This window comes from Phoca vitulina, unplaced genomic scaffold, assembly GCF_004348235.1.
Source record: "Phoca vitulina isolate PV1807 unplaced genomic scaffold, GSC_HSeal_1.0 scaffold81, whole genome shotgun sequence".
Classification (NCBI taxonomy): Eukaryota; Metazoa; Chordata; class Mammalia; order Carnivora; family Phocidae; genus Phoca; species Phoca vitulina.
Genome location: NW_022589784.1, coordinates 1,310,675 through 1,337,733, shown reverse-complemented (window position 1 = coordinate 1,337,733; position 27,059 = coordinate 1,310,675). Strand labels below are relative to the sequence as shown.

Genomic DNA, 27,059 nt, shown 5'->3' with positions numbered 1-27,059 from the left:
AATGTAATTTGGTGTTCTGTATTTTATTGGCTAAATCTGGGAGTATCTGCTGGGTTGTGGAGGCAGACCCTGAGCTTCCTGGGTTCCCCCAAACACTGCCCAGGAGGGGAATGCTGCACACCCAAGCCCCCCAGATCCCAGGGCTCTGGCCACTTAGCCAGGCCAAGGAGGGGGTGGTCAGAGGGGGCACCACCCATGACAGCCAGCTTGTCTCCTGGCTCAAAGGAGGCAGGGGGAAGCAGGGGCCCTAAGGGGGAAGTCAGGACCTGCCTCGTGTCTCCTCTGGGGTTCTGGGGAGTCCTGGGCCCTACCTGTCCTGCCAACCAGCTCTCTATGTCCTTTGCCTCGGCTGGAACTGCACATTCCCCCCACCCGCCCTGCCCACCAGTGACGGTCACCAGGAGCTGGACAGGCGTGAGGAGAAGGGGCCAGGCCCTAGTCTTCCTGCCTCACCTGGCTGGCAGACTACCTTCCAAGCCCCAGGGCAGGTCAGAGGTAGGTGAGACCCCTGGGGGTCCATGGACAGGTGGGCAGGGTGGCTGGCAGATACCTCTCAGTCCCCTCTCCCTCCCTGGGCACCCAGCACCTCTGGGAGCTTGGCCTATGAACAGGGCCTTCCTGGAGGAAGAAGACTGGCTGTCTGGGTCTGCAGCTGGGGCTCAGGCCTGCGAGCCTGCAGGCTGGGCACAGAGGTCCCTCCACTTGCCCATTCCCATTGGCAGCCCCCATCGCCGCCAGTGCAGGCCACACTGGGGTGGGCCTGGTTGCCTTCCCCTGGCCATCATAACTCAGGCACCCACAGGCACCCGTCCCGGGGTCAGCCCCAGGGCTCAGACCTGGGGGCTCAGGCACCTCTGGGGGCGTCTCTGACCTGATGTACTCAGGGGATGTGTGTGGACGAAGTGAGCACCCCTCTACGTAGCCACGGACACACACGCGTGCAAGCTCCTCGGGCTGTGCACAGAAGCCCGTCGCTGTGTGCACTCACACGCGGCCCCCACCTGTGGGGAAGGACCCTGTGCGCACCATGCCCCCCCAGCTCTCATAGAAGGGTGAGCTCCCCCATGGTCCCCACCTTCTCACACACAGGGCAGGGGATTACAGGACTTTGCTCACTGGGTGGGCAGAAGCAGTGGGTGTCATCCAGGGGGGAGCCTGCCCCCCACCCCGGGAACACTGGGTGAGGTTGTCATGACTGGGGTGCTCTGCATCGAGTAGGTGGGGGCCCTGGATGCTGCTCAGTGCCCCGCGGTGCCCAGGGCGACCCCCACAGAGAGTGACCTGCCCGTGTGTCACTAGTACCGAGGGGGGGCTGCTGGAAAGACCCCAGATGGGGGGCCGCCTCCCTGTTTTCCCACATACGACACGGTGCCCAAAGAGGAACCAGCTGTTCGGGCTGTGTGAGGGTGAGGCGGCTGTCTGACCCGTGCCCAGACCTGGGAACAAATCCGTCCCCCCGCCCCCCACCAGCCGGGCTCCAGGATCAGCCCCCGGGACCTGAGCTTGGCTGCACTTGGGGAGATGGCCCGGGGGTGGCCTTCATTCTGTTCCCTGAGGTCAGTGTGAATGTCAGCCCCCACAGGTCCACACACGAGAGTGAACACGGCTAAACACCCACCCTGGGGTGTAGACCTGCTTTGCTGCTGTGGGTTGAATTGCGTTCCCTTGGAACCCGTGAACGTGGCATCTGGAAATAGGGCCTCGTTAGGTGGAATTCATTAAGATGAGGTTGTACGGGAGGGGTGATGCCAGAGGCGCAGAGCAGACAGCCACCTGAAGGCGGGGGCGGGGGCCGGGGGGAGGCGTCCGCGGGCCGAGGGACTCCAGGACTGCCAGCCAGCTGCGGCAGCTGGGAGAAGCAGGAAGGATCCTCTGCAGGATCCTCAGAGAGGGTGTGGCCTGCCTAGACCTTGATTTCAGACTCCAGGTCTCCAGAGTCTGAGAGCATAAATTTCTGTTGTTTGAAGCCTCCCAGTGTGCGAGAAGCTAACACACTTACACAACCCCTGTACACACACACACACCCTCGCACACACGTGTGCACACACGCTCAAACACATCCATTCTTCTCAGCAGTATTCAGGGGGCACGTCCTGCGTGCCAGGCCCTGTGCTGGGTGGGCTCTGGGCGGGCAGTGGACAGATCTGTGCTGTCATGGAGCTGAGCTTCCGAGGAGGGGCAGTGACCCATCCGTACCCACCTGAGCCCGGCAGGTGACAGGGAGGGCCCTGGCCTGGAGGCAGAGGTGGGCGGGGACAGCTGGGAGAGGAGGGAGGGAGGACGAGGAGACTTCTCCTGGGCAGGCAGGTCTAACAGCCCCACCCCAGGCACCTGGAGCCAACGTGTATGTCTACACACACACACACACACACACACACACACACACACACGCAGGGGATGGAGGAGGATGGGGGGGGGTGCTGCCTGAGGTCAGGTGTGGCCTTGGCAGGCAGCACATAGAGGCTGCCCCACTAGAAGGGGACAATTCAGCTTCAGGTCAGCGGGGCCTGGTTGGGGGACAACTAGGTTTGGGTGGCAGGAAGTCTCTAGTAGGACAAGCTGAGGCCTGGAGGAGAGGGAGGTCGGTCCACCCCACAGACTTGTACTTCCATGTGCCCAGGGTACGGAGTCAGGACTCTGCACCACAGTGCTTTGGGGACAGGGAGCTGGTCCAGCTCAGGAAGGGCCGATTCTACCCAAACCTGGGTCAGGGCGGGGGTGGGCGGGCAACAAAAACAGGATGGTATTTTACCCCCTGTTCTGGCTGCCCCCACCCTTTGGGCTCTTTCTTGGTCCCGGGTCCCTGCTCTCCCTGAAACATTCCTTTGCAGGGCTGAGCGAAGGTCCTTCATAGATTTCAGTCCCCATCCCATACAGTGGTCCCCTTGCTCGGACAACTACAGGGCAAACTCTTGGGGAACTCCCTGGAGGAGGCAGCTGGGTCTCAAAGCCTGTTGGGGTACACCAGCAGGACAGCCGGAGCCAGGATCTGGGAGGTGCACCAGGGGCCTTGGCAGGTTGTAGGATCAATCAAGACAGAGCCACAGCAAGTTCTGGAATTGGGGCGCTGCCAAGAGGAAGCCATGTATGTTCTAAGGGAAGGGAAGCCGTCCAAAGGAGTCAGTGTATTCCAGGCCCTGGCCGGCACCCTGGGGGGATTGCCAGAGCGCAGGGCCCGGCTCCAGCTCGGTTCCACGGACCCGCGGGTCTCCCAGGGCCTCAGGCAGCCCCTCCAGCAACCGTCAGTAACCCCCCCAGGTCCTTCTCCCGGAGCCCCGCGCGCCTCACCGCGCAGGCGCGTGGACACCCCTCACGGCCCTAGTGCGCAGCCGCACTTGGCCCGGAGGGCCCTCCAGCCTCGCTCCCGCTGTGCGCGTGTGGGCGGGGCAGGCGGGGGCGGGGCATGCGTGCGGGGCGGGGCGAAGCCTGACCTATAAAGGCGGCGGCGGGGCGGCGCGCCCGGCTCCTCTCGGCGGCGGTGGCGGCGGCCCAGGCGGAGGAGTCCGCGGTGGTGGCGGCGGCGGCGCTGTTCCCCGCGCGGTCCGCGCAGCGGGGTCCGGGCTGCGTGTCTCGGGCGGCGGCGGCGGCGGCAGCACTGCGGCCCCGGCCCGAGCCCGACCCCGGTGAGTGCGGCCCGGCGACCCTGGCCCGGCCCCGACCCGGTCTCGGGGATCGGGCCCCGCGGAGCCTCGCCGGCCCGGGCTCCCGGCGCGCTGGCCGCAGCCACTCACGCTCTCCTTTGTCTGCTCCCGCCTGCAGGGTCCCTTCCCCGGCCGCCCCCCGCCCACGGGCCGTCCCCCCGGGCCCGCCGTCCCCTCCCCCGCTGGCGGGGCCCGGACAGAAGATGGTGCAGAAGAAAACAGCCGAACTTCAGGGCTTCCACCGTTCGTTCAAGGTGAGGGCCGGGTGGGTTTGGGGTCGCCTGGGGCTGGACCACTCGAGTGGCCGGTGGGGGGCGCGTAGCCCACCTCCAGGATTCCCCCCCCCCGGGGGCTCGTGCCTGCCCCCCCACCCTGGGTCTGGGGCTGCCCCAACCGGGTGTGCGCTGGGTGGGGGGGGAGGTCAGTGGGCCACAGTCCAGGCCCCAGCGCCTTGGGGACTGTTGGGGTCTTTCCTCCAAGAACCCCAAGTGGGGCCTGGGGCCCGCAGCCTGTGGGGGCACCTGGCAGTGTGTCCCCTGCAAACCCCAGCTGGGTGTGCACTGCCAGGGAGCTCAGCCGGCCGCAGTCCAGTCCTCAGCGCCCTGGGCCTGTGGGTCTGTGGGGTCTTTCCTCCAGGGATCCGAGGTAGGGCTGCAGGGCCCCAAAGCCTTCCTACGTGGTCTACTGAACGGGGGAGTGGATTGGATGCCCCCCAGCCCTGCACCTCCCAGACACTCCAGGCCCAAGTGCTATTTCCTGTGGGAGCGGGAAGTTTCTGCGGTGGCCCCATGGCTGCAGCCGAGTCCTGGTCTCAGATGAGCGCGTCTGGGGGGGGCGGCGGGCAGGTGCTGGGCTGGGGCCCCACAGGGCTGGCTCAGGGGACGCAGTGATGTCAACGGCCGCCCCACCCCGCCAGCCGCGTTATGTAATGGCTTCCCTGGGCCTCCTTGGGTAGGACCTGTTGCCCTGTCGAGAAGGCAGGACTTGCGTGTGCGTGTGTGTGTGTGTGTGTACACACAGACACGCTGCGCACCAGGGTGGGAGGAGCAAGCTGAGACTGTTTGGGTTAGAATTCCCAGGCCTGTCCAGCCAGCATCTCGGGCCAGTGTGCCCCACCCCTGCCCGCATGCCTGTCATCCGCGCTTCCCCCCACCCCCAGGGCAGCGACACCCTTGGCACATCCATGTGTCCGGGGCTGGGCTAAAGGGGGTGGACCTGAGACGTCACTGGCAGTGGTCTGTCCCCTCCTGGGGCCGGGCAGGAGCTGAGACAGGGTCAATGTGAGGGGCCAGCATGGCGGCCAAAGCAAACTCGAACTTTCTGGATGGTTCCAGCTGCCTCCTGCCAAGGCCTGCTGACTGGAGGCCTGAGGCCAGCCCCAGGCCCAGCCCGCCCACATTGCTTGGGACCAGAGGCTGCGCCCAGGTGGGACTCTGGGAGTGCTGAGCGGGTGGGAAGAACACTGGACAGGGAGCCTCGCCTCTGAGACGGCCCTCCGGGCCACTCTGGGACTCTCCTCGCACCACACTGAGGTTGCTCCCTTGGGCCGGGGCCAGCTCCCTCCCCCCACCGTCCAGCAGCCGCACAGCGGGGACAGGCTTCTGCCAGGCATCTCCCAACACACTTTCCCCTTTGTAAGTGAGGAAATTGGAGGCGCGGCCAGTGCAGGGGTTTGCCCTGTTCTCCCCTGCACATGGTGCGAGGACACGGGAGCTGGCTCTCCCCTGGGGGTGGCTTGGCCACCCTATCTGCCTCCGAGTTGGAGGCCAGGACAGGCGTGTGGGGGTGGTGAGGGGACCCAGCAGGCCCCCTGGGGTCCTCGCGCCCTTCCTCCGTCGGACGAGCCGTGGGCAGCTTCCTCCCATGTCACCCACAGATGTCCGTCAGGCCTGGGGCTGAGGTCACCAGACCAAGGTGAGGTAGCTGGGAGGTGACATCGCTGGCTGCTGACTGTGAGCCTCTTGTCTACCCTCCCTCGTCATCAGCCCTTTATGTGGTTTACCCTGGAGCCCCTCCTGCCAGGTGGAAGCAGTAACCTGGCGCCTCTGGAGGAGTCTTATCAGACGGCTGTGTGCCTGACTCCCCCAGGGGCCGGACCCCTCCTCAGGCAGGGCCAGGGGCTGGGGGTGAGCCCTGAGCGGGCTGGCTGCAGTACTCCCTTCTCCCCGCTGCCCTGCCTGGCCTGGGCCTCCTAGCAACTATCTGCAGGGTGGGTGAGGAGGCGGGGAGGGCCTGTGCGTGTTTGCAGCCGCTCCCTCTGACCTCTGCCTGCCTCCCCTCTGCTGCCGGCCTGGCTTCCGGGCCCCCTGTCTGTAGGAATCTGGCCCAGCTCCTTCGGCAGCGGGCCCCTCGGGGTCTCTCTAGGGCTTTCCTGAACTTCCTTCTCTGGATGACCCTCCAGCCAGAGCCTAGCCCGGTTGTCCTGAGGCCCAGGGAGGGGCAGTGACTGGGCCCGGGTCACCCAGCATCAGCAGCACCACTGTGCACACAGGCCGCCCACAGCCCGCCGAGGCCCTGGCCACCTAGTCTACTAGGGTCCGGGGAGCGAAATTAGAGCTAACTCCTGAGGGAAGCTGGCTGGGCCCCAGCCTCAAAGGCCTCACACCTCACGCTGGGGGCCATCAGTCCTCACCCTGGACCATCTGCTCTGCAGAAAGTTCTTCCAGCAATCCTGTGGGGCATACGAAATGGTTTCTCCAACCCCCAGCCGCCTTCCTTCCCTAGTCAGGGTCTGGCGCCCTTCCCCCAGTCGTGGGGGCTGGCGGGCTGCCTCCAGCGGGCCCCTCTCTCCCAGGGCTGCTTTCTTAGCTGGGCGCGGGGGCCTGGAAGGGGCTGTGTCCTGGGGGTGAAACGGGACTGGGCAGGGCCAGGCGGAGGGCGGCCCGGTGTTTCCGCTTTCCCGCCGGGGGCCTTGCAGGCCCATCTCATGAGCCTCCAGAGTCTGGGGGAGTGACACGGTCCGGTAACAGTGCAGCCACACAGGGAGCAGTATGTGGGCAGGAGGGCAGTGGCTCCCCATTTGACAGAGGGGAAACTGAGGCCAGAACGGCAAGGGCCTTGCGCAGGAGGCCGTGGGAAAGCAGGCAGGGCCACCCCTGCTGGGAACCCCACCTGGAGGCCGGTGACTCATCCCCTCACACCGACCGCCCTGCTGCCTTTGATCCCGGGCAGCCCAGAGGTCCAGGTGGGCTATGGAGGTTGTCCCCATTCTGCAGGGTGAGCAACCAAGGTGTGAGGCATGGCCTGGCACCACGGTGACTCATGCCGGGCCCTCTGCCTGCTCACGGCCCCTCCCCGCACCGCATCCCCTTCCTGGACGCCCCAAGGGCCCTGGGCTTGGGGGGGGAGGGGGGAAGGTCCATTTCCTCACAGTCAGGCAAAGCCAGGCTTTGTTCCCCTTGACTTGTGGACACGGGGGGCTGGGTCACTCTCTGGGCGGGGCCTGAGAGCGCTCTCCTCTCCTTTCCCTACAGGGGCAGAATCCTTTCGAGTTGGCCTTCTCCTTAGACCAGACCCATCACGGGGAGACTGACTTCAGCCTGGAGCGCCCCGCCCGCCCTGGTGAGGGCCTGAGCGGGAGGGGCACTTCCCTGGCTGGGGGTGAGGGTGGGTGAGGGCCGTGGCCGGGGAGCCGCAGGGGCCGGCTGCCTGCTGGGCAGGGTCGGCCTCACCTCCAGGTCTCCCAGTACAGATATGCCCACGAGTCAGCCCATCGACATCCCGGACGCCAAGAAGAGGGGCAAGAAGAAGAAACGGTGCCGGGCCACCGACAGCTTCTCGGGCAGGTTTGAGGGTGAGTGGGCACCAGCAGGGGCGGGGGAGGGAGGGAGATGGGGGCTGGCCTGGGGCAGCTCTCAGCCGCCCCCCTTGCTCCATAGACGTCTACCAGCTCCAGGAGGATGTGCTCGGGGAGGGCGCCCATGCCCGCGTGCAGACCTGCGTCAACCTCATCACTAACCAGGAGTACGCTGTCAAGGTGAATGCCAGCGCCCGGACGGCCCTCCTTACCTCTCCCCGCAGCGCCTGGGATCCGGCCCCGGCTGAGGGTGGCGGGAGGAGGGGAGCTGGCATCTGAGCCCCTGGACCAGCAGCTGGGGAAAACTAGTGTCTAAAAATGGCCCCAGGGCCAGTGACTCAGGCCACCCCTGGGAATCTGGGTCAGACTGGTCTGAGCCCCCAAGGCTGGGCAGGAAGTGACCACAAGGGGCAGCTCCCTACGCAGGTGGCTGAGGACCAGTGCGGCTGGGGGCTTCGGTCAGAGTTGGCTCTTGTCTGCTGGTTCACCTCGTGCCATTCCTCAGGAGTGGAAAGTGGTTCTCCATGTTGGTCACAAGGATGGAAAGGTCACGCTTTACTTGGGGCCCGAGGAGGCTTGGCATTTGGGGAGATTAGGGCAGGCTTGGAAGAAGCTCTTTGAGTGTTCCTGTGTAGCCCCTGACCCACGGTGTGGCCAAGTGGTCTGGGAAACCTGTGTGTCTTGGCCAGGCAGTGTGACCCTGTGTTCTGGGAAATCTTCCAGTCCTCCCTGGCGATGCTGCATCTGGGTGGGATGGTGTCCCAGGAGGCTGGCCGCCCAGGAACGAGGACCAGGTGCTCCCTGGTGAGCGGGGCGGGGCGATGGTGCAAGGGAATTGGATGCCTCGCCTCCAGCATTTTCTGCACTGGGACCCCGCTGGGCAGCCTGGCTTCCTCACACTGTTGTGTGACCGCCCGTAAAGCCGTCCCTCTCCTGAGGGACCACATTTTTCTCCATGAAGTAGGGGTCCTAGCCAGATTGCCCAGAGCTCCTCCAGCAGAGCGTGGCTGCTGGCATTGTGTCAGGAGGCCCGGAAGTCTGGTTGTCCTGCCTCTCTGTGGCACAGGTGTTTGTCCCCAGACAGGTGGCACAGTGCATAGGCTGGGCCCCGGCAGCAAGTGGACGTCATGCCTGCCTGCGGCAGGAACTAGCTGGGGGAACACACCGCATCCCCCTCCAGGCCGATGCACTGGACAGGGAACCCCAGGCCAGGGGGTGACTAGCCTGCCTCACCGGCCCAGTGAGAGGGGGCCGAAGATCCAACCTGCGGAGGGGTCCCCTGTGGGGGCGCCCAGGGTGCCCGGAGAGCCAGCACGTACCTTCTGCCCCCACTTCTGGGAGCGAAGGTGGCTGGGGGACCCTCTGGTCCTCAGAGCTCCTGGGTGCCCGCGGGGATTGGAGGCAGAAGCTGGCTTCCTGAGGCTGAGTCCCAGGAGGCCCATCTGGATGGGCTGAGGGTCCCCAGGCAGCTGCCCGGACGGTCATGAAACTGGAGAGGTGGGACTTGGCACTGAGGCAGGAGGGGGCGGTGGGTCTGGCAGCCAGGCACCCCAAGGCCCCTCCAGTCCCCTGGGTGGTGTGGGAACCCGCGCAGTGGCCACCAGTCTCCTGGTCAGGGAGGGGAGGCTGCCCAGTCCCAGGGACCCTGACACCCCTGAAGGGGCATTTTGTAGGAGTCCCAGACCACAGACATGCCCGAGGCCTGTGGGGTCGGGAGTGGAGAAGGCCCAGCTCTCTCTTTTCTCTTTCTGGCTTTCTTGTCCAGCCTGTCTCTCCCCTGGTGCCACTTTGGAGACATGTTGCACCTCCCCTCCCCAAGCTTGTGCTGACGCCATAGTTCTGACTTCTGGCGAATTCTGGGCCCCAGGAGGAGAGCTCAGCTTCTTAGAACTTCAGATCTAAGCTCTAATGGGGTCTGAGGCATGGCACAGGGCAGATCTCTGGTAGGGGCCCCTTGGGCTTTGGAGGGTCTGGCTGACCCAGCTGCTCCGTCTCCTGCCCCACCCCCGTCTAGATCATCGAGAAGCAGCCGGGCCACATTCGGAGTCGGGTTTTCCGGGAGGTGGAGATGCTGTATCAGTGCCAGGGCCACAGGTAATGTGACCCACCTTGCCCCAGAACTGGGCCCTGGGCCATCTCTCTGTGGGTGAATGGGCCCGAACAGCTCATCAGCCCCCGCAAGCATTTCGGGAGCACCCAGTGTGTGTCTCTGTGCGGGGTCTCCTGCGGTGCACCCAGCGTCACGCACGCAGTCCCCAGCAGGCAGGGTGGAGGCAGGCCGGGACCCCCACGCTAGCCTTCTGTGGGCAGGTGGGGGCGGAAAGGGTGGGCCCCAGCTGGGCTGGGCGGGGGATGCACAGGGTCCTCAGGAGCCTCCCTCCTCTCCTGCCTCTCCAACCCCCCATGCCCCAGGAATGTTCTAGAACTGATAGAGTTCTTTGAGGAGGAGGATCGCTTCTACCTGGTGTTTGAGAAGATGCGGGGCGGTACGTGGGGCCTGGGAGACGCCTCCAGCTGCGTCTTAATGGTTAATGGGCTGTGGGCCGGGCCACCAGGAGGGACTTTTCAGAGCTGCCCCTCCTGTGCATGGGGGGGGTGGATTGTGGGGTCTGAACTTCCTGTCCAGGCTTTGAGCCCAAGGAGGCCAGAGTGGGCACGTGCCTGTGGGGTGGAAGTGGGTACTACTGGGCGGTGGCCTGGAGACACACGGGTGACCTGTACACGTTCTCCCTCCACCGCCTGGCCCCAGGCTCCATCCTGAGCCACATCCACAAGCGGCGGCACTTTAACGAGCTGGAGGCCAGCGTGGTCGTGCAGGACGTGGCCAGTGCCCTGGACTTCCTGCACAACAAAGGTGGGTGGTGGGGCCCACGTGGCCCCCGGGGGTGTCCAGCCTTGCGCCCGCTCCACCTGCCCCGGACTCCCAGCCAATGCCCCCACTCCCCCCAGTGACTCTCCCCCTGGTTCTCACGGCAGGCATCGCCCACAGGGACCTAAAGCCGGAGAACATCCTCTGCGAGCACCCCAACCAGGTGAGGGCGCCCGGGAGCGGCCTTCCGAGCGGCCGGCGCGGGGTTGGCCTGGACCCCCGCCTCACCGCCTCTTCGCACCCCTCCCAGGTCTCCCCCGTCAAGATCTGCGACTTCGACCTGGGCAGCGGCATCAAACTCAACGGGGACTGCTCCCCCATCTCCACTCCGGAGCTGCTCACCCCGGTGAGGCGCGCGGGCAGCGGGCACGCCCCGACGCGCTCCCGGGCTGCGGTTGCGTAACCTCGAGGTGCCGCCGCCGCGGAGCTGGGGCTTTTCGCTTAGCAACAGCCGCTGATTGGCCCCGCGGAGGGGGCGGGGCCGGCTCCTGGCCGCTGATTGGGTGGCTGGGCGGGGTGGGCACCTGCCACCTGTTGATTGGGTGGAGGGGCGGGGCTGGGCCCCTGGCCCGCCTCTGATTGGCCTGGCGGGGCGTTGGGCGCAGAGGCCCCGGTGACCCTGCCTTCGGGCCCTCACGTGACGCCGGGAAGTCCCGGCCTGGCGGCGCTGCCCTTCCCCCTCGGAGGGCTCCTGACGCCCGGTCCCCGCCCGCAGTGCGGCTCGGCGGAGTACATGGCCCCCGAGGTGGTGGAGGCCTTCAGCGAGGAAGCTAGCATCTACGACAAGCGCTGCGACCTCTGGAGCCTGGGCGTCATTCTCTACATCCTGCTCAGTGGCTACCCGCCCTTCGTGGGCCACTGCGGCAGCGACTGCGGCTGGGACCGCGGCGAGGCCTGCCCGGCCTGCCAGGTGCGCGTGTGCGCCGGCCCCGCGCCCCCCTGCGCCTCCTGCGCCCCGCGGGACCCCCACCCACCGCCAGGCGTCCCCTGCGCCCCCTGCACCCCGTGGGGACCCCCACCACCCCTGTGCCCATGTGCCCCCTGCACCCCTCGGGGACCCCCACCCACCCCGTACCCCCTGTGCCCCGTGCACCCCCTGCACCCTTCGGGGACCCCCACACCCCACCGGGACCCCCAGCCACCCCCTGCACTCCATAGTTTCCCCCATCCCCTGCACCCCACCATATCCCCTGCCCCCCATGGGGCCCTCCACCCCTGCATCCCGCCACTGCCTTGATCGTGGTCTCCGACACCCCGCGTGCCCACAGCAGAGTGCGGGCCCGCCCTCCTGGGGTTCGCAGGCTTCTTGGCTCCGCGGCCTGAGAGAAGGCAGTTGGGAGTCAGGGAGCTGCCGTGAGGAGAGGGGGCTCCAGCCTCGTGGCCTCTGCCCCACGGGAGCCCGGCTGCCCGTCAGCCCGTCCCAGGCAGAGTCCCCTGAGCGCTTGGCTGAGGCCGCTCTCCGTCGCAGCCTGCGTCGTTCCCAGGCATTTGGCCCCCAGAGCGCACCCCCCCGCCGTCCTGCCAGCTGATCTCAGGGCCCTCTGCAGCCCCCAGTCCGGTCTGCTGTCGGGGGGGGGGGTGAGGGGGCTGCGTGTCCAGGTCATGGGTTAGGCCGCGTGGTTGGGTCCCGGGCCCCTGGCAGAGCTCGTTACTAAGCTGGCGTGCCCGACTCTGGGTCCGGCTGGCACGTGTCTGTGGGGGGGCTCAGTCGCCTGCAGCGGACCTTTCACCCCCTTACCCGTCTGCCCCGCAGAACATGCTGTTTGAGAGCATCCAGGAGGGCAAGTACGAGTTTCCCGAGAAGGACTGGGCCCACATCTCCTTCGCTGCCAAAGACCTCATCTCAAAGCTCCTTGTCCGCGACGCCAAGCAGAGGCTGAGCGCCGCCCAAGTTCTGCAGCACCCTTGGGTGCAGGGGGTGAGTGTGAGCCCCGCTAGGGCCTCCTGCCTCCACACAGCCTCCGAGGGGCTAGGGGTGACTTGGCGCGGGTGTCCGAGAGTCCTTGGGAAGGCCAGCAGCAGCGCCCCTGCTGCCGCGTGGGTCTGGGGCTCAGTCTCGGCCGTCTGGGGGGGCACGGGCGTGGCAGGAAAATCCACCCGCTGCTACCAGCTAGGGGTTGGGAGTGCAGGCGCTGCTGCTCAGTGACTTGCGTGGCTTTGTGCCCCGAGGCGCTGGGGCCTCTTTCTGCCTGGCCACAGACCCCCCGCAGAGCCCGCCAACCCCAGCCAATTCTCTGTCCCCACCCATCTGGGAAGAGCCTGCTATTTCTCTGGCCAGCGGTCACCCGAGCCAGGCTGCCAGCCCAGGGCAAGGAGGCCACAAGGGCAAGGGTCTTAACCAAAAATAGGAGTTGGCACTGGGCCTCCCTAGGGAGCAAAGACGGGCCCTGATCTCAGGGCGAGCTGGTGGAGGGGCACCTGTGTCCTTCGGGAACGTCAGGAGACCCATGAGTAGACAAGGGAGGGGGCGGGGAGCAGGTGTAACGGACCACTGCTGGGCTTCTGCCACATCCTGCTCCCCCTGGCCTGACTCCGTTCTAGCAGGTACACCCCTTGACCCCCGGTCACAGCCATCTGGGCACTGGGAGGGCAGCGGGGCTCTGCGGTTCAGCCCCGCCCTCCTGTCGCTTTACAGTGTGCTCCGGAGAACACTCTACCCACACCCATGGTCCTGCAGAGGTGAGGCCCGCGTGGGGGCGTGGGGCCCAGAGCAGGGACCCCGGGGGGGTGGTTAACGTTAGGTGTTTTGTTTTTTTTTTTTTTTTTAAAGATTTTATTTATTTATTTGAGAGAGAGAATGAGACAGAGAGCATGAGATGGGGGAGGGCCAGAGGGAGAAGCAGACTCCCTGCTGAGCAGGGAGCCCGATGCGGGACTCGATCCCAGGACTCCAGGATCATGACCTGAGCCGAAGGCAGTCGCTTAACCAACTGAGCCACCCAGGCGCCCTAACGTTAGGTGTTTAAAGAAGACCAGAAACCTTCCTTAAATTGTTGGGTTGGGGGGCCACCTAAGTGCTTGGTTTTCCTGTACCAGTGATGGTGATGGGCTGGGCCCCCGGTGGGGGGGGGTCCTGGGGCCTGCGGCCCGTCCCGCAGGGTACTGCACGCCCCCGGGGGTCCCGAAGGGATCGTGATCACCTCCTCCGTGCCTGCCCCTCCCCAGGAACAGCTGTGCCAAAGAGCTCACGTCGTTTGCGGCTGAGGCTATCGCCATGAACCGGCAGCTGGCTCAGCGGGAGGAGGACGCAGCCGGGGAGGCAGAGCAGGGCGCGCCCGTGGTCATCCGAGCTACCTCCCGCTGCCTGCAGCTGTCCCCGCCCTCTCAGAGCAAGCTGGCCCAGAGGCGGCAGCGAGCCAGCCTGTCTGCGGCCCCCGTGGTCCTGGTGGGAGACCACGCGTGACCCCTCGCTCCCTCTGTACATAGGTCACTCCTTCCCCTCCCCCCACCCCCCCCCCATCAAATCTAAAGATTTTTTTTAAGCTGTTGCCAGCCGGTGACCAGCAGGCTGCCCTCCCCTGGCTGGACTCCGAGGCGCTAAGCTCAGTTGGGGGGGGGGCTCTTTTTATATGAGGTTTTTGCTGTTGGGTTTTTTCTCCTTTTTTCTGCCCTACCCCCATTTTTGTTCCCCTTTAAAGGTGTTAAAAGCAAAGCAGACGCCTGGGGAGGAGAGTGGGGGACGTGTGTCGCTGGGCTTGCCCGGTCCCTGCCTCCCCAGCCCCAGATGCTCACCTGTACTGTGAAGGTCCCCCGCCTGCCCCACCCCGCCCTATGTGACTCAGGAGAGGAGGCGTTTGTCGTCTTCCAGAGCTGGGGGCACAGGGACGCACCCCCTCCCCAGCCTCACAGTATTTCAGGGACGGGCCAACCCCACACCTCCCCTCAGTGACACAGCAGCTCCTTCATCCCTCACCCGGGAGACACCCTGGTGGCCGGGTGGGGCGGGGGCTTCTCAGGTCTCCCTCGTGGCAGGAGGGGTCCTGGGTGCAGGCAGCTGGACTCCCCCCTCTGACTGACAATCGGGGCTCTCTCAAACCTTGACCTTAAGCTGCAGCTGACCCGGGATGGGAGGGTGCACCCACTGCCCCCTACCCTGCCCACCCAGGAGGGCGGTGCCAGAGGAAGTGGGAGGGGCTGGACAGGCGCCCGTCAGCCAACGTGGGGGTCCCAAAGACCCCCACCCCGGGCACCCGAGTGCCCCGTCTCAGGGCTCAGTCTGACCACGGCCACGTCCCGCCCCTTGTCACCCCTGGGGTCTGGTGTGGAAGCTCTGTCAGCTCCCTTCCTCCTCAGAGCCAGGGCCCACCCAGGGGTCCTGCTGAAGCCCCCCACCCCCCAAGGGCAGCGTCTCGACTCTGCCCACCTTCAGGAAAACGGCCGCCGCTGCCACGGCCTCCTTCCGGGCACCCAGGAATCGCCATGCCCGCCTCTGCCCACCTTGGCGCTGGGGTCACATGTCGAGGGGCCTGCCAGGCTTGGGGAGACCGACGCCCCTCCTCGTCCTCGGGTGGGAAACACTATGCAATACAGGGTCCCCTTCTCCACGCACACGCGCTCCTGCTGGCCGGGGAGGGTCCCTGCGGCCCCCCCGCCCCCCCTCCCCTGGCTAAGCAGCGTGGCCTGGGGTCTGGCCAGGTCTCCATGGCAGGCCAGGGCCTGGAAAGCCCTCTGGCTTCTAGTTGTTCGTCCTGTTTTGTTAATTTTTTAAAGACATCAGTTGACTTCCCTTCCCTGTTCTTGAATACTTGAATGTTGGGGGGCCTCGCGGGTGGGGGGGCCCAGATGCTGTTTCTGTGGCAGTCTCTGGTGGCTGGTGGGGACTGACGCCCCCTCCGGTCCCCCCGCCCGCCTGGATCTGTGGACTGGCCTTTCCAAAGACCCCGGGGGGGTGGGGAGGCCGCCCCCACCCCCACTTCGTGCCCACCAGTGATCCTACGTGTTGCAACTGGGGATTCCGCCTTTTTGTAAAAAAGAAACAAACGGACCCCCGCCCGCCCCAGGCGCCTTGGCCGTTTTACTCTGGAACGCGGAGCTGTGAGGAGCTTTTTTTTTTTCCCAAAGGTGGGACAGCCACTTCCTCCGCCCGCCACATGTCACGTGGGCCGTGGGAGCTGGAGAGACTGTCGGAACCGTTACTGTGAATGAGCGCCTGGCTCCCAGGCCACCCGGCCCTGCGGGAGGGGAACGGCCACGTCTCAATGTTAAGATGTGTAAAAAAGACAAAAAAAAAACTCAAGTTTTTTAAAAGTGGGGGGAAAACACCCAAGCACTTTAACTCCACCGCACCAGGTGAATCGATACAGCTCATTTTCCTTACACCAACTGTCAATGCCGGAATTTTGTATTGTTTTGTAAGGATTTAATAAAAGTCATAAAAACTTGTGTGTCCTGGTCCTGGTTTTCTGTTTTGTAACAAGTGGCCCCAAACCATTTTTCGTCCCCAGTGACGCCGTGAGCCCAGAGCGTGGACAGGCGCAGCGGGCTTGGCTTGCTGCTCAGGGGGCCCGGGCTCCCGGCCGGTGGGCTCGTCCTCACGACATGCGGGGCAGCTCGGCAAATCCGCGGAACCCAAGAGGGAAGGCGGGGCAACGGGGCTGGCCTGACCTTGGACTCTGTGCCATCATCTCCCCGCAGCCAAGGCCAGCCAAGGCCAGGCTCAGGGCGCCCCAGATCCAAGCTCAGGGAGGAGGAAGGGAGCAGCTTCTGGTGGTCCTGCTGCCGACTTCGAACACTGCAACCCGACGAAACCTAGTAATTCACACCTCCCCCGTGGCTGGCCCTCAGCCATCATTGAGTCCTCGCTCTGCAGGCCTCTGGGCCAGATAGCCCAGGGCGGACTTCCCATCCTGGCGGGGAGGGAGCTGATCAGGGAGGGCTTCCTGGAGGCAGGAGCCAATGGGGTGGGGGAGGGGGTTGAGGTGTCGGCCTGGCTGCTGTGTGCTTCAGCGTCCTTAGTCGTCAGTGGACCAGCGGGGATCCGAGAGAGGCCAGGTGAGGTGTGAGCAGGTGGCCTGGCGCCTGAGCTGCCCAGTGACCCACATTCAGCGCGGGCTTCCGGGGCGTCTGCGTGGGCTCGGGGTCTGTCCCCCAGGCGCTGCGCCTCGCTCCTGCTCGCGGCCGAGGGACGCTCCCGTGCATGGGGGACACGTGTGTGTGTGTTCATCCGTCCACGGACACTGAGCTTGCTCCCCCGTTTCTGGCCGTTGTGAGTTGTGCTGCCGTGAGCGCTGTTTCCGTTGTCCCTGTGCGTCGTCCCTGCGTGGTTGGATGGACACCCACAGACAGGACTGGAGCAGGGCACAGACCCGACTGGATGTCATTTCTGGGAGGACCATCTTGTCACCGTGCGGAGTGTGGACGCAGCCCAAAGGGCCTGGTGAGCTCTTGTCACCTTGCAGCCAGCCCGGTGAGGGGTGACAGGCCAGGGCAGGGCGGTGGCCAGGAGGCCAGAGAGAGGACCAACGGCTGGCTGTGTCAGCGGGTGACCCGGGAGCACCTGGAGTCAGCCTGGATGTGAGACTGGGGAGGCAGGGGCGCTCTCTGGGCTGGGGACAGGCCTCCCTGGACAGGCGTAGGCGCTAGGATGTCCTGCGGCAGCAGGGGCCCGCAGGCCACCCCCGTCCTCCCTGGGAACGTCAGGCTCAGCCGCGAGCATACCCTCCCCCTACCTGGCACCCCGGAGGAAAACCTGAGCACCCTTGAACCTGGCCCCCACCCTGCATTTGTCCCGCTGCCCCCTAGAGCCCTCCACGGAGACCCCACAGCTACTCTGCCTCCTCCAGGACCGCCCCCCACCCCCCGGCCAAGTCCCCCTCTCAGTGCCTCTGGGCCCCTCCCCTGTCCCTTGCCGGCCTGGCGTATGTGTGTGTGCCGAGGAGTGGGGGCCACACGCCAAGCTCCTGCCCTCCCGGGTGGCACCAAGCCCTGCCCGGCCCTGCCAGGCCTCACCGCTGACCTCTCCCAGCCTCCTGCCTGCCAGAGCCCGGCACCGGGCACACCTTGTTCTTGGAGTTGTGGTTTCTTCTCGGCCCATCCTGCCCCTTCCAAATCTGTCTCCTCCAGGAGTGGCAGGAAAATCCTGGAGCGGGAGGAACTGGGAGCCTTTCGCAGGCTGGTGACGGGCTCGGCTGGGTCAACGGAGAGGTTGGCTTGGGGCCTCGCGCACCCCAGGACCAGACCGAGATGGGGGGTCCTCCCTGTGCTCCCCGTGACAGGCAGGGTCACAAGTTGATGTTCGGTGCTAATGACGGGGAAATGGGCAGGCCTATGGGAACGGTATCATCTTCACGATTCTTTCTGTAAAGCTAAAACTTTTTAAAAAAATAAATTGTATTTTAAAAATAATAAAAAAATAATAAAAGGAGGGGCGCCTGGGTGGTGCTGTCGGTTGAGCATCTGACTCTTGATTTCGGCTCAGGTCCTGATCTCAGGGTTGTGGGATCGAGCCCCACATCCGGCTCTGTGCCCAGCGGGGCGTCTGCTTGAGATTCTCTTTCTTCCTCTGCCCCTCCCCCCATGCTCACGCGTGCTCTCTCTCTCTCTCTCTCTCTCTCTCAAATAAGTAAATAAAGTAGAAGCGCATCCACAGACAGGCAGAGGCTCTGTGGGTGTCAGAGACCGGGGTGGGGCGTGATGGCTGGTGGGGATGGGACAGTGTTTCCTCTTGGGGTGATGGAACTTTCTGGAATTAGACAGCTGTGATGGTTACACAGCACAGTGAATATACTACATGCCACTAATTTGTTCTGTGAACTGCGCCTTGATTAAAGTTAAAAGATGACCAGAGGGGGGCGCCTGGGTGGCTCAGCCGTTAAGCATCTGCCTTCGGCTCAGGTCATGGTCCCAGGGTCCTGGAATCGAGCCCCGCATCGGGCTCCCTGCTCAGCGGGGAGTCTGCTTCTCCCTCTCCCACTCCCCCTGCTTGTGTTCCTGCTCTCGCTAACTCTCTCTCTGTCAAATAAATAAACAAAATCTTTAAAAAAAAAAAAAAAGACCAGAGCGAGTCTGTGTAGGATGTGCTCAGTGTTCAATAAATGCATCGAGGACTAAATTATCACCCCAAGGAGTCGGGTGAGGCCACCCAGACGTCTCCCCCAGAGCTGGGGCCTTCTGCAGGTTTTGCTCCTGTCTCGGTCACCCACCCCTACGGCAAGCTCTCCCGTGGGCCACCCCAGCTCGACGCCCTCCTTAATCGTCCTGTCTCCAGAGGGAACCCTTGCCTGTCCCGGTGTCAGACTCACCCACGAGGGAAGAGTGACGGAAGCAAGACAAACGTGAGGAAGAACGGTGCCGTTGGCCTTGTCCATTCCCGACCTGGGGCTGCATTCATACCTCTGTCAATGGGCATTTCTCTCTTCCCCACACAGGGTTTGGGATTTGTGGCAAGCTCGGGAAGATGCTTCAGGGTTTCTGTCCTGTCCATCATTTTCCCCCTGGAGACTCAGTTTCCCCACGTGGAATGTGGCAGTAACCACTCCAGCTGTCCCCGGACTCCATTTCCCTTTTGTGACCCCCTGTGAGGCAGCAGCAGGCTGGGACACCAACGAGGAGGGGGGACAGGGTGCTTGCCCAGCTCAGGTTGCAGAGTCCCAGAGACACGGGAGGAGCTTGGCGCGGCCAGCATCGTATCAGCTCGTGCAAGGTGGCACCTGAAGGTACCAGGGCCACGTAAGCTTGTGACCCAAGGTGATTAGCTCAGTGACTCAGCCCTGCCCAGTCTCTGGTCCCGCAGAGTCCCTTCACTTGAGCCTGCTGCCAGGCACGCAGTGGCGAGAAACGGGCTCGTGGCCGCGGCCGATGGGAGAGCCAGGACCGAGCAGAGGGGAGCGTGGGCCTCTCCGGGGCACGGAATCTGAGGGGCTCCAAACACTGGGTCCCCGGGACACTCCCTTGTGCTGGGAACCTTTGCAGGACAGTTGCAGATTCGCCTAGTCTCCCCAGGTGGTAACATTTTGCAAAACTGTTACAATGTCACAACCAGGACACTGGCTTCGCTACAGTGCAGCGGAGAGTGGGGTCGGGGTGTCATAGGACCAGGAGAGGGGCCTCCTTGTCTTCCACAGCTTTTCCCTTCGCTGGCGCAGTTCACACCCGTGACAGCCAGTGGTGGTGGGGGCCCCTGGGGGGTGTCGCCGGGACCCCACCCTGGAGTGAGGGATGGAGGCAGTGAGCCCAGGGGGAAAGAAGAGCTCCTCGCCCTGCATTTGGGGCCAGAGTGGGGTACTGCAGGAATCGCTAGCGGGGAGGAGGAGGCGGTGTTCAGATGGGGAAACCGAGGCACGGAGCAGTCACGTCCCGGCCCACGGACGGAGAAGCGGTGTACGCGGCTGGAGCCGCGGAGCTCTGAAGAGCGCACGCCTCGTTCCCTTGCCTCTCAGAACGCTCGCCCTGCCTGCCTGTCTCTGTCTGTCTGTCCCTCCTGACTCCTCTCTCCCTCCCTTCTGCCTTTCTTTCTGGAATAAAAGCAGCACATACTTGCTAAATGTCCACAACTATTTCATTTCCCAGAAGGAAAACATATAAAGTACAAAATCCACCAGTGAATGAAAGGTTTCCATGCCCGGTGTCTGCGCGGGGGGCGGGGGGGGGGGGGGGGGGGGGGGGTCCGATGACGGGGGGGGGGGGGGGGGGGGGGGGGGGGGGTTCTCCGGGCACAGCCCAGGGTCTCTGCCCACAGCAGCTTCTCCCGCGCACTGCTCGGGAGGTGAGTCCCGCTCCAGCCTCTTGTCACCGGGAGGCTTGCCTCTTTGGCATCCGGCCCTCTGGGTTGGGGGACCCCGGCACCCCGGGATCTCCCTCCATTAACCCGGATGCACACAACCGATCCTGTGAGGTTTCTCAGGAGAGCTGATGAGGGCTGGGCTTTGCAGCTGGGTTCATGTCGGGGGTTCAAGACCAGACTGGGTCTGCCCAGAGGCGTGGCAAAGATGGGATGGCACCCACCCCATTCTGCTGTGGGGAGCCGTCGTACAAAACCAGGACAGGGGAAAGAGGGGTGAGCTCCATGTGTGGTTGCCTGACTAATAATCCCCAAACTCACCAGCTTAACACAACCATTTTATTTTGCTCATGATTCCGTGGACCAGGAATTTGGGAAGGGCTCTGCTGGACGGTGTGCCCCGGGGACAGACCCCGAGCCCACGAAGCTCAGGGAGGGAACCAGACATGGAAGGCCACACGGGGTGTGAGTCCACGTGGGTGCCACGTCCAGAACAGGCTCACCCACAGACGGGAAGGGGGCTTGTTGGGGCCGGGGGCTGGGCTTGGGGGAGATGGGGAGTGATGGCTGATGGGGATGGGTTTGCTTTTAGGGTGATGGAACGTTCTGGAATCGATTGTGGTGATGGGTATACATTATGTGAATACACTAAAAACATTGAATTGTACACTTAAAATGGGTGAATTGTGTATCAATAAAGCCATTGAGGGGGAGAAACAGGCACAACAGCACGATTCACGGCACCCAGAAGGGTCCACGAGCAGGTGAGGGATACACGGTGCGGTCCGTCCCCACGCGGGAACACGCTCCAGCCTCAGGAAGGAAGACACCTCATGACACCTGCCATGACGTGCAGGGACCCCTGAGGACACTGCGCTCAGTGAGAGGAGCCAGACCCAGAAGGACACATCCTGCAGGACCCCACTCCCAGGAGGTCCCCAGAGGAGTCCCGTCCACAGAGACAGAGAGGAGAGTGTGGGAGCTGGGGCTGGGGCGGGGGTGGGGAGTCCATGCTTTGTGGGGACAGAGTCTCTGTGTGCAGAGATGGAAAGTTCTGGAGACGGAGGGTGGGGGTGATCTCAGGACAGGGTGAGTGTGCTTCATGCCGCTGAGCTGTGCACTCAGAAATGGTTAAAATGGTACATTTATGTTATGTGTATTTTATCATAATAATTTTTAAAAGGTAAAGCAAAAACCAAAACAACAACAACAACAACAAAACACAGATTTATTTCTGGCCCCATTCCTGGGTGGCAGGTCCTCTGCTCACTTCTCCGCACTCCCGGGCATGCAGCCACCAGTCCCAGTGGGACAGAAGGGACAGGGATCTGGAGGTGTCACTCTGTTGAGTCTCGGCCCTGATGTCCAGCACTCCAGGCTGGCCCAGTCTAGGGCTGGGGGGTGACCCAGGCCTCGGCTGTATCCAGGCCTCTGCCAGGATGGCCCTGCAGCAGGGGATGGTGGCCGGGGGGGGGAGCTCTCCAGAGAAGGGGGCTCGGAGGACGAGGGAGCCCACCCTGCCACCTCCTTCATGCCACATGACCGGCGGAAGACAGAGCTAGAAGGCCTTCCCTGCGTCCAAGACGAGGCTGGCTTCCTGCTTGTCCCTGTAACATGGGTCCTCACTGGACTCCTCGCAAATGCCGCCTTGCAAAGAGAGACATTACGACTCTCACACCTCGGATGCCGCCTCTACGACACACGGGGGCAGGACACAAACCTCAACGCGAGGTCTCTGCAATAAAGAATCTCGTGATGCAGAGGACTTTGGATTTGCCAGGTCCTGGGAGACATTAAGTCTGAGGAGGGGTGGAGGGAGAGGGGTAGGATTCCCAGTCCCTGTGGTTCCTGAGGAGTGGCACAAAGTGCTTCCAGCACATTCCAGAATATTCCCTCCTGTTCTAGACTCATCCCGGGTCAACATTCCCGGAGTACAGTAGTCACCCTGGGAGCTTGTGAAGTGTTAGGTGGGCCAGTCTCTAGAATAGTTTGATGTAGGAACAGAATTTGCGAGTCAAGGGGCGCCTGGGTGGCTCAGTCGTTAAGTGTCTGCCCTCGGCTCAGGTCATGGTCCCAGGGTCCTGGGATCGAGCCCCACATCGGGCTCCCTGCTCCACGGGAAGCCTGCTTCTCCCTCTCCCACTCCCCCTGCTTGTGTTCCCTCTCTCGCTGTGTCTCTCTCTATCAAATAAATAAATAAAATCTTAAAAAAAAAAAAAAAGAATCTGAGAGTCTAAACAAATCAGTGCGTTAATCAGACCCGTCACACCGAATCTCAGAGGACTTTCCCCTTCTTTGGGAAACTGGCCCCCGATGGAGTTTTTCCCCTTGCCACCTCTCCTGGGCCAGGCTCCCAGAAGCACACAGTGAGGCAGGAACGCGTGGGAAGGCTTTGTTAGGGTTCCCTGGGAAAATCCAGTAGGGCGATGCCTCTCCATGGGGGCAGCTGCCCCTTGGTGCGCAGGGCCACGTCTGGGGGTGTCTGTGCTGTCACACTGGGGTGCCCCTGGCATGGTGCCCCTGTGCAGCCCCCCACAGCGCCCGGGAAGCCCCACAACTGAGGCCTATGCAGCCCCCCATGCCAGCAGTGTGGAGGGGCATAAGCCCCACGGTGGGGGACGCAGAACCAAAGGGAAAGGCAGGGGAGCAACGGGGGGGACATCGGACAAGGTTCCCGAGGGGAAATCTGGACAGGGCAAGGGTCACACCTCAGTTTTCCCATCTGGGGCAAGAGAGCTGGGGTAGTCGCACCCCACACCTGTGGGTCATCGGCTTAGGGCTGCTCCCATGGGGACGTTACTCCCAGGTTCTCCCGGCTCCCGCCGAGTCCAGCACAGTGGGTACCAGCTGCCTGAGGGCTGCTTGGGGGCCCAGAGCACAAGGTGCTGGCTTGGGGGGAGCATGAGGAAAGCACTGGGCGGCACCTACTAAAAACAGACGTCCAGGTAAGGGGCAGCGGACTGCGCAGGCAGCCCGAAGTCCAGGCCGCCCCCCAGGTTCAGGGCCCTGTCAGTCCGCTCCCTTCGCACCATGTGGCCACCGCCCCCAGGCTGCCCACCGCTGCCCCCGTGGGAGGAGGATGGGCCTGGGTCACCCGGGCTCAGACAGCACTGTGCATACACGCTTGCAGGAGCTGAGACCACCCCCTGCCCCCCCGGCTTCCCGCAGACCCTAAGCGCCTTGTCCTGCAAGACACCACCTCCTGGCAGGTCCCTGGCTTCTGAGGTTCCTTCAGCTTGTTTTCTGGCCCGAGGAATTTCTCATCAGTGGGAAGTTAGACTCAAGGCCTCGATGGGAGTCCAGGTACCACTTTGGGCTCGAACACTTCATGCTGCACCCGCCGGCGATATCTGGTGGTCCCGAGTTTGGAGGTGCTCTGACTCATCCCTGGACCGGGGCGCTGCGAGCCCCACGGGCGTGACGAGACTCCCGCGCCCTGCACCCCTCTTACCACTCACCTAGTGATCTCAGCACCACTGACCGCCACGACTGGGAGTGAGAATTTCATGAAGAGCCGCTGGTTTCCAGCAAACATTTCTCCTTCCTTCCCCCAAACCCGGTCACGTACTCAGTTCGTGACCTCAGGAGGCTATGTGAATAGTCCATTCTATGCCCAAGCAAATCCCGTGGTCTGACCGGGCACGAGACTAAATCCAGGCAGAGTCCGCCAGCACCTGACTAGGTGGGCCCTCCTGTTCCGGGTCACTGACCCACTTGTGGGAGGGGCCTTCCTGGGCCAGGGTGTCAAGGAGAAGGCAGGGCTGGCTTGTTGGCGACGTTTCCACCTTCAGCCCAGGCTAATGTAAGCCAAGTGGAACCAGGAAGCATCGACCCACAGCTGAAGTCACTGGCAAACTTCAGTTGTGTGGGGGAGGCAAACCTTTTCCTCTACCCTCTTAGGTTCTATACCGGGGACCTGTCAATTAAACTGATGAAAGACATTTTAATAGGAGCCACACAACTTTACTTATTTTTAGTTTGATGTGCTCAGGCGTCACAGAAAGAAGTGAAGGTGCAAAGGAACGGTGAGATCTGAGAGCTCATATACCACCGTAACAGGGAAAAGGGAGGGGAGAAAAGCCACTTACGGGAGAGCAAATGAATTTTAGGAATGATAAATGCGCCCTCAGGAGAATAAGTGGGAGATATGATAGTTTGTGACAAAGTCTATCTGGGAATGGTGCCAGCTTCTCTTCTCCAAGAGGAGACATTGATCCCCGGAAGGGATTTATGATGAGTGAGTTCTTTTGGGAGGTTCTGTTTTCATTTTATTTATTATTATTATTTTTTAAAAGATTATTTATTTATTTGACAGAGAGAGAGGGAACACAAGCAGGGGCGGGTGGGAGAGGGAGAAGCAGGCTTCCCGCAGAGCAGGGAGTCCAACGCGGGGCTCGATCCCAGGACCTTGAGATCATGACCCGAGCCGAAGGCAGACGCTTAATGACTGAGCCACCCAGGCGCCCCATGGGAGGCTCTGTTTTTAGGCAGGTAAGGGATTTCAGGAGCTCAGACGCTCTCAAAATAATTCAAAATAATTCTTACACCAAAGTGGCATATTTTGGGGGTAGCATGTCTTGGTCCCCTTCAGTTGCTCCCCCCAAATTTTTTGCTAACCTTTCCTTTTTTTTTTTTTTTTCTTGTGTCAGGGATTTTTGGTGTGAATGATATATATCTCTGTGTGACAGCCCCGGTGTCCTAGAGTCGGGGTGGTGGGATAGGGGAGATGACATCCCACCCTGCCCTCCACCGAGGGTTTCTTAAAAATTGTAGTCTCCGGAAATGAATCCGAATTCCTGGGCTGGGCTGTGTCAGCAGCGCCCTCTAGAGGCCACCACCAGCATAGACAGGCCCGGGAGCGGTTCAAAGACCCCTGGCTGCGAAATTCTACCACCTTCTCAAAGACTCACTGCAAGAACACGCACAGGTGTTGGGCTGGCAAACAGCACGAAGCGTCAGTTAGATGAGGCAAACGGCCTGTGGACCTTCCATGGTCACCCCTGGGGCCGGAATGCCCTCAACTTTCAGCTTCCACCGCTCACCTCTGTGTCTTCCAAAGGACACCAGAGCACAGGTAAAAACATCACATTTCAAGGTCCGCTGAACTTAACTGAGATGTAGTTGACTTATAGTGATGCCCAGAGCCTAACTCAGAGCAGCTGGATGGTCTAGGCAAACGCAGGAAACTATGTCGCCCGCATTCCCATCAAGATCTAGAACATTCTGGCACCTGGGAAGCTCCCTCCGCTCCCCAGACAACCATTTTCCTGATTTCTATCTCCATAGAAGTTACACCTGTTCTGGAACTTGATCTAGTTGGGGTCAAACAGGACGTCCTCAGCATCTGGCTACAGAGTTGTGATTTTGCAATTGTATGGTGTGAGGTAAGAAAATTTGTGTTCAGATGTATCAAGACCTTTTTTTTTTTTTTAACTGGAAACATAAATACCTTCATTGATAGATGCATTGCTCTCTTCTCTGGCCAGGCATGGAAGTGTGAGATATTGAAGAAATAAATAAAGATACTGTAAATTATACCTCAAAAGGAGGTTAACTACCTTGACCAACTATGGGTCCTCTGGGTCCTGAAATAGCATTACTGTCAATTCACCGGTTTTTGTGTTTCATCCTGATTTGTTTAGAAAGGACGACCTTGGGGCATCTGGGTGGCTCAGTCCGTTAAGCATCTGCCTTCGGCTCAGGTCATGATCTCAGGGTCCTGGGACTGAGTCCCAAATCGGACTCCCTGCTCAAAGGGGAGCCTGCCTCTCCCTCTCCTTCTGCCCTTCCCTCCTGATCATGCACTTTCTCTCTTTCTCCCACTCAAATAAATAAAATCTTTTAAAAAATGACGTATTAAAAGTGAACATTTATTTCTTACATTTCAGAATATTTCCTTATGCATTGCTAAGAGAAATATGTCTCAGAAATTTATATACTTATTTATATATAGTTATGTATATTGTATTTATATAATATGTATTTATATATTTATATTTTATTTATATAATATATATTTATATAATAGATATATTTTTAACTTCTATAGGGCAGTTACAACAAGGTACAACATTGTGGATCAAACATCACCTACTTTATCTCCTTATTTTTATTTTTTTTTAAAGATTTTATTCTTAAGTAATCACTATACCCAATGTCGGGCTCAAACTCATGACCCCGAGATCAAGAGTCACATGCTCCACTGACGAGCCAGCCGGGTGCCCCTAGGGTCACCTACTTTAATCCCTGCAAAGATTTGCATTTTTGCACCAAAGCTGAAATGGCTAATGCTTTTGGAACTCCCTGTATTTGCTTTAATAAAAACTCTACCAGGGGCACCTGGCTGACTCAGTCCATGGAGCTTGTGACCCTTGATCTCACCGTTGTGAGTTTGAGCCCCACCTTGAGCATAGAGATTGCTAAAAATAAAATCTTGAAAACAAAACAAAACAAAATCCTCTACCCGTAGGTGAACTATTATTCCAGAGAATGTAAAATAAAGTATGATTGTGGCTTTATAACCAAAATTTGTTATAATCTAACTGACTGACGTCTTTTTTTTTTTTTTTAAAGTAATCTCTATGTCCAACGTAGGGCTGGACCTCATGACCCTGAGATCAAGAGCCACATGCCTGACTGATGTCTTTTTGAAACATCATATGTGAAAAGCTTTTTATTGTGAAACGTAATGCATTTTCAGAAAAATGCATGCTGGGGTGCCTGGGTGGCTCAGTCTTAAGCATCTGCCTTCTGCTCAGGTCATGATCCCGGGGGTCCTGGGATGGAGCCCTGCATGGTGGGGGGGTCTCCTGCTCCGCGGGAAGCCTGCTTCTCCCTCCCCCACTCTCCCTGCTTGTGTTCCCTCTCTCGCTGTCTCTCTCTGTCAAATAAATAAAGTCTTTTAAAAAAAGAAAGAAAAATGCATGCAATGCAAATGGATAATTTAACAAGTTATTGTAAAGCCAACACATGCCCGCAGTCCAGACTGAGAAGCCCTCCCCCGCCCCCTGCAACCAACCATAAGACCCATCTGGA

General features: G+C 61.4%; 1 protein-coding gene across 1 annotated transcript; it reads left to right on the top strand.

The window, feature by feature from the left end:
* The first annotated feature begins 3,784 nt into the window (after positions 1–3,784).
* MKNK2 (MAPK interacting serine/threonine kinase 2) lies at positions 3,785–15,688 on the top strand. The gene is made up of 13 exons (XM_032394826.1): positions 3,785–3,895; positions 7,115–7,202; positions 7,333–7,434; positions 7,520–7,617; positions 9,452–9,531; positions 9,850–9,923; positions 10,187–10,291; positions 10,414–10,469; positions 10,557–10,652; positions 11,022–11,216; positions 12,060–12,224; positions 12,942–12,985; positions 13,472–15,688. Exons 1-13 carry the CDS (start codon positions 3,845–3,847, stop codon positions 13,707–13,709), a joined length of 1,392 nt encoding a protein of 463 aa, XP_032250717.1. The 5' UTR covers positions 3,785–3,844; the 3' UTR covers positions 13,710–15,688.
* Positions 15,689–27,059: the final 11,371 nt, after the last annotated feature.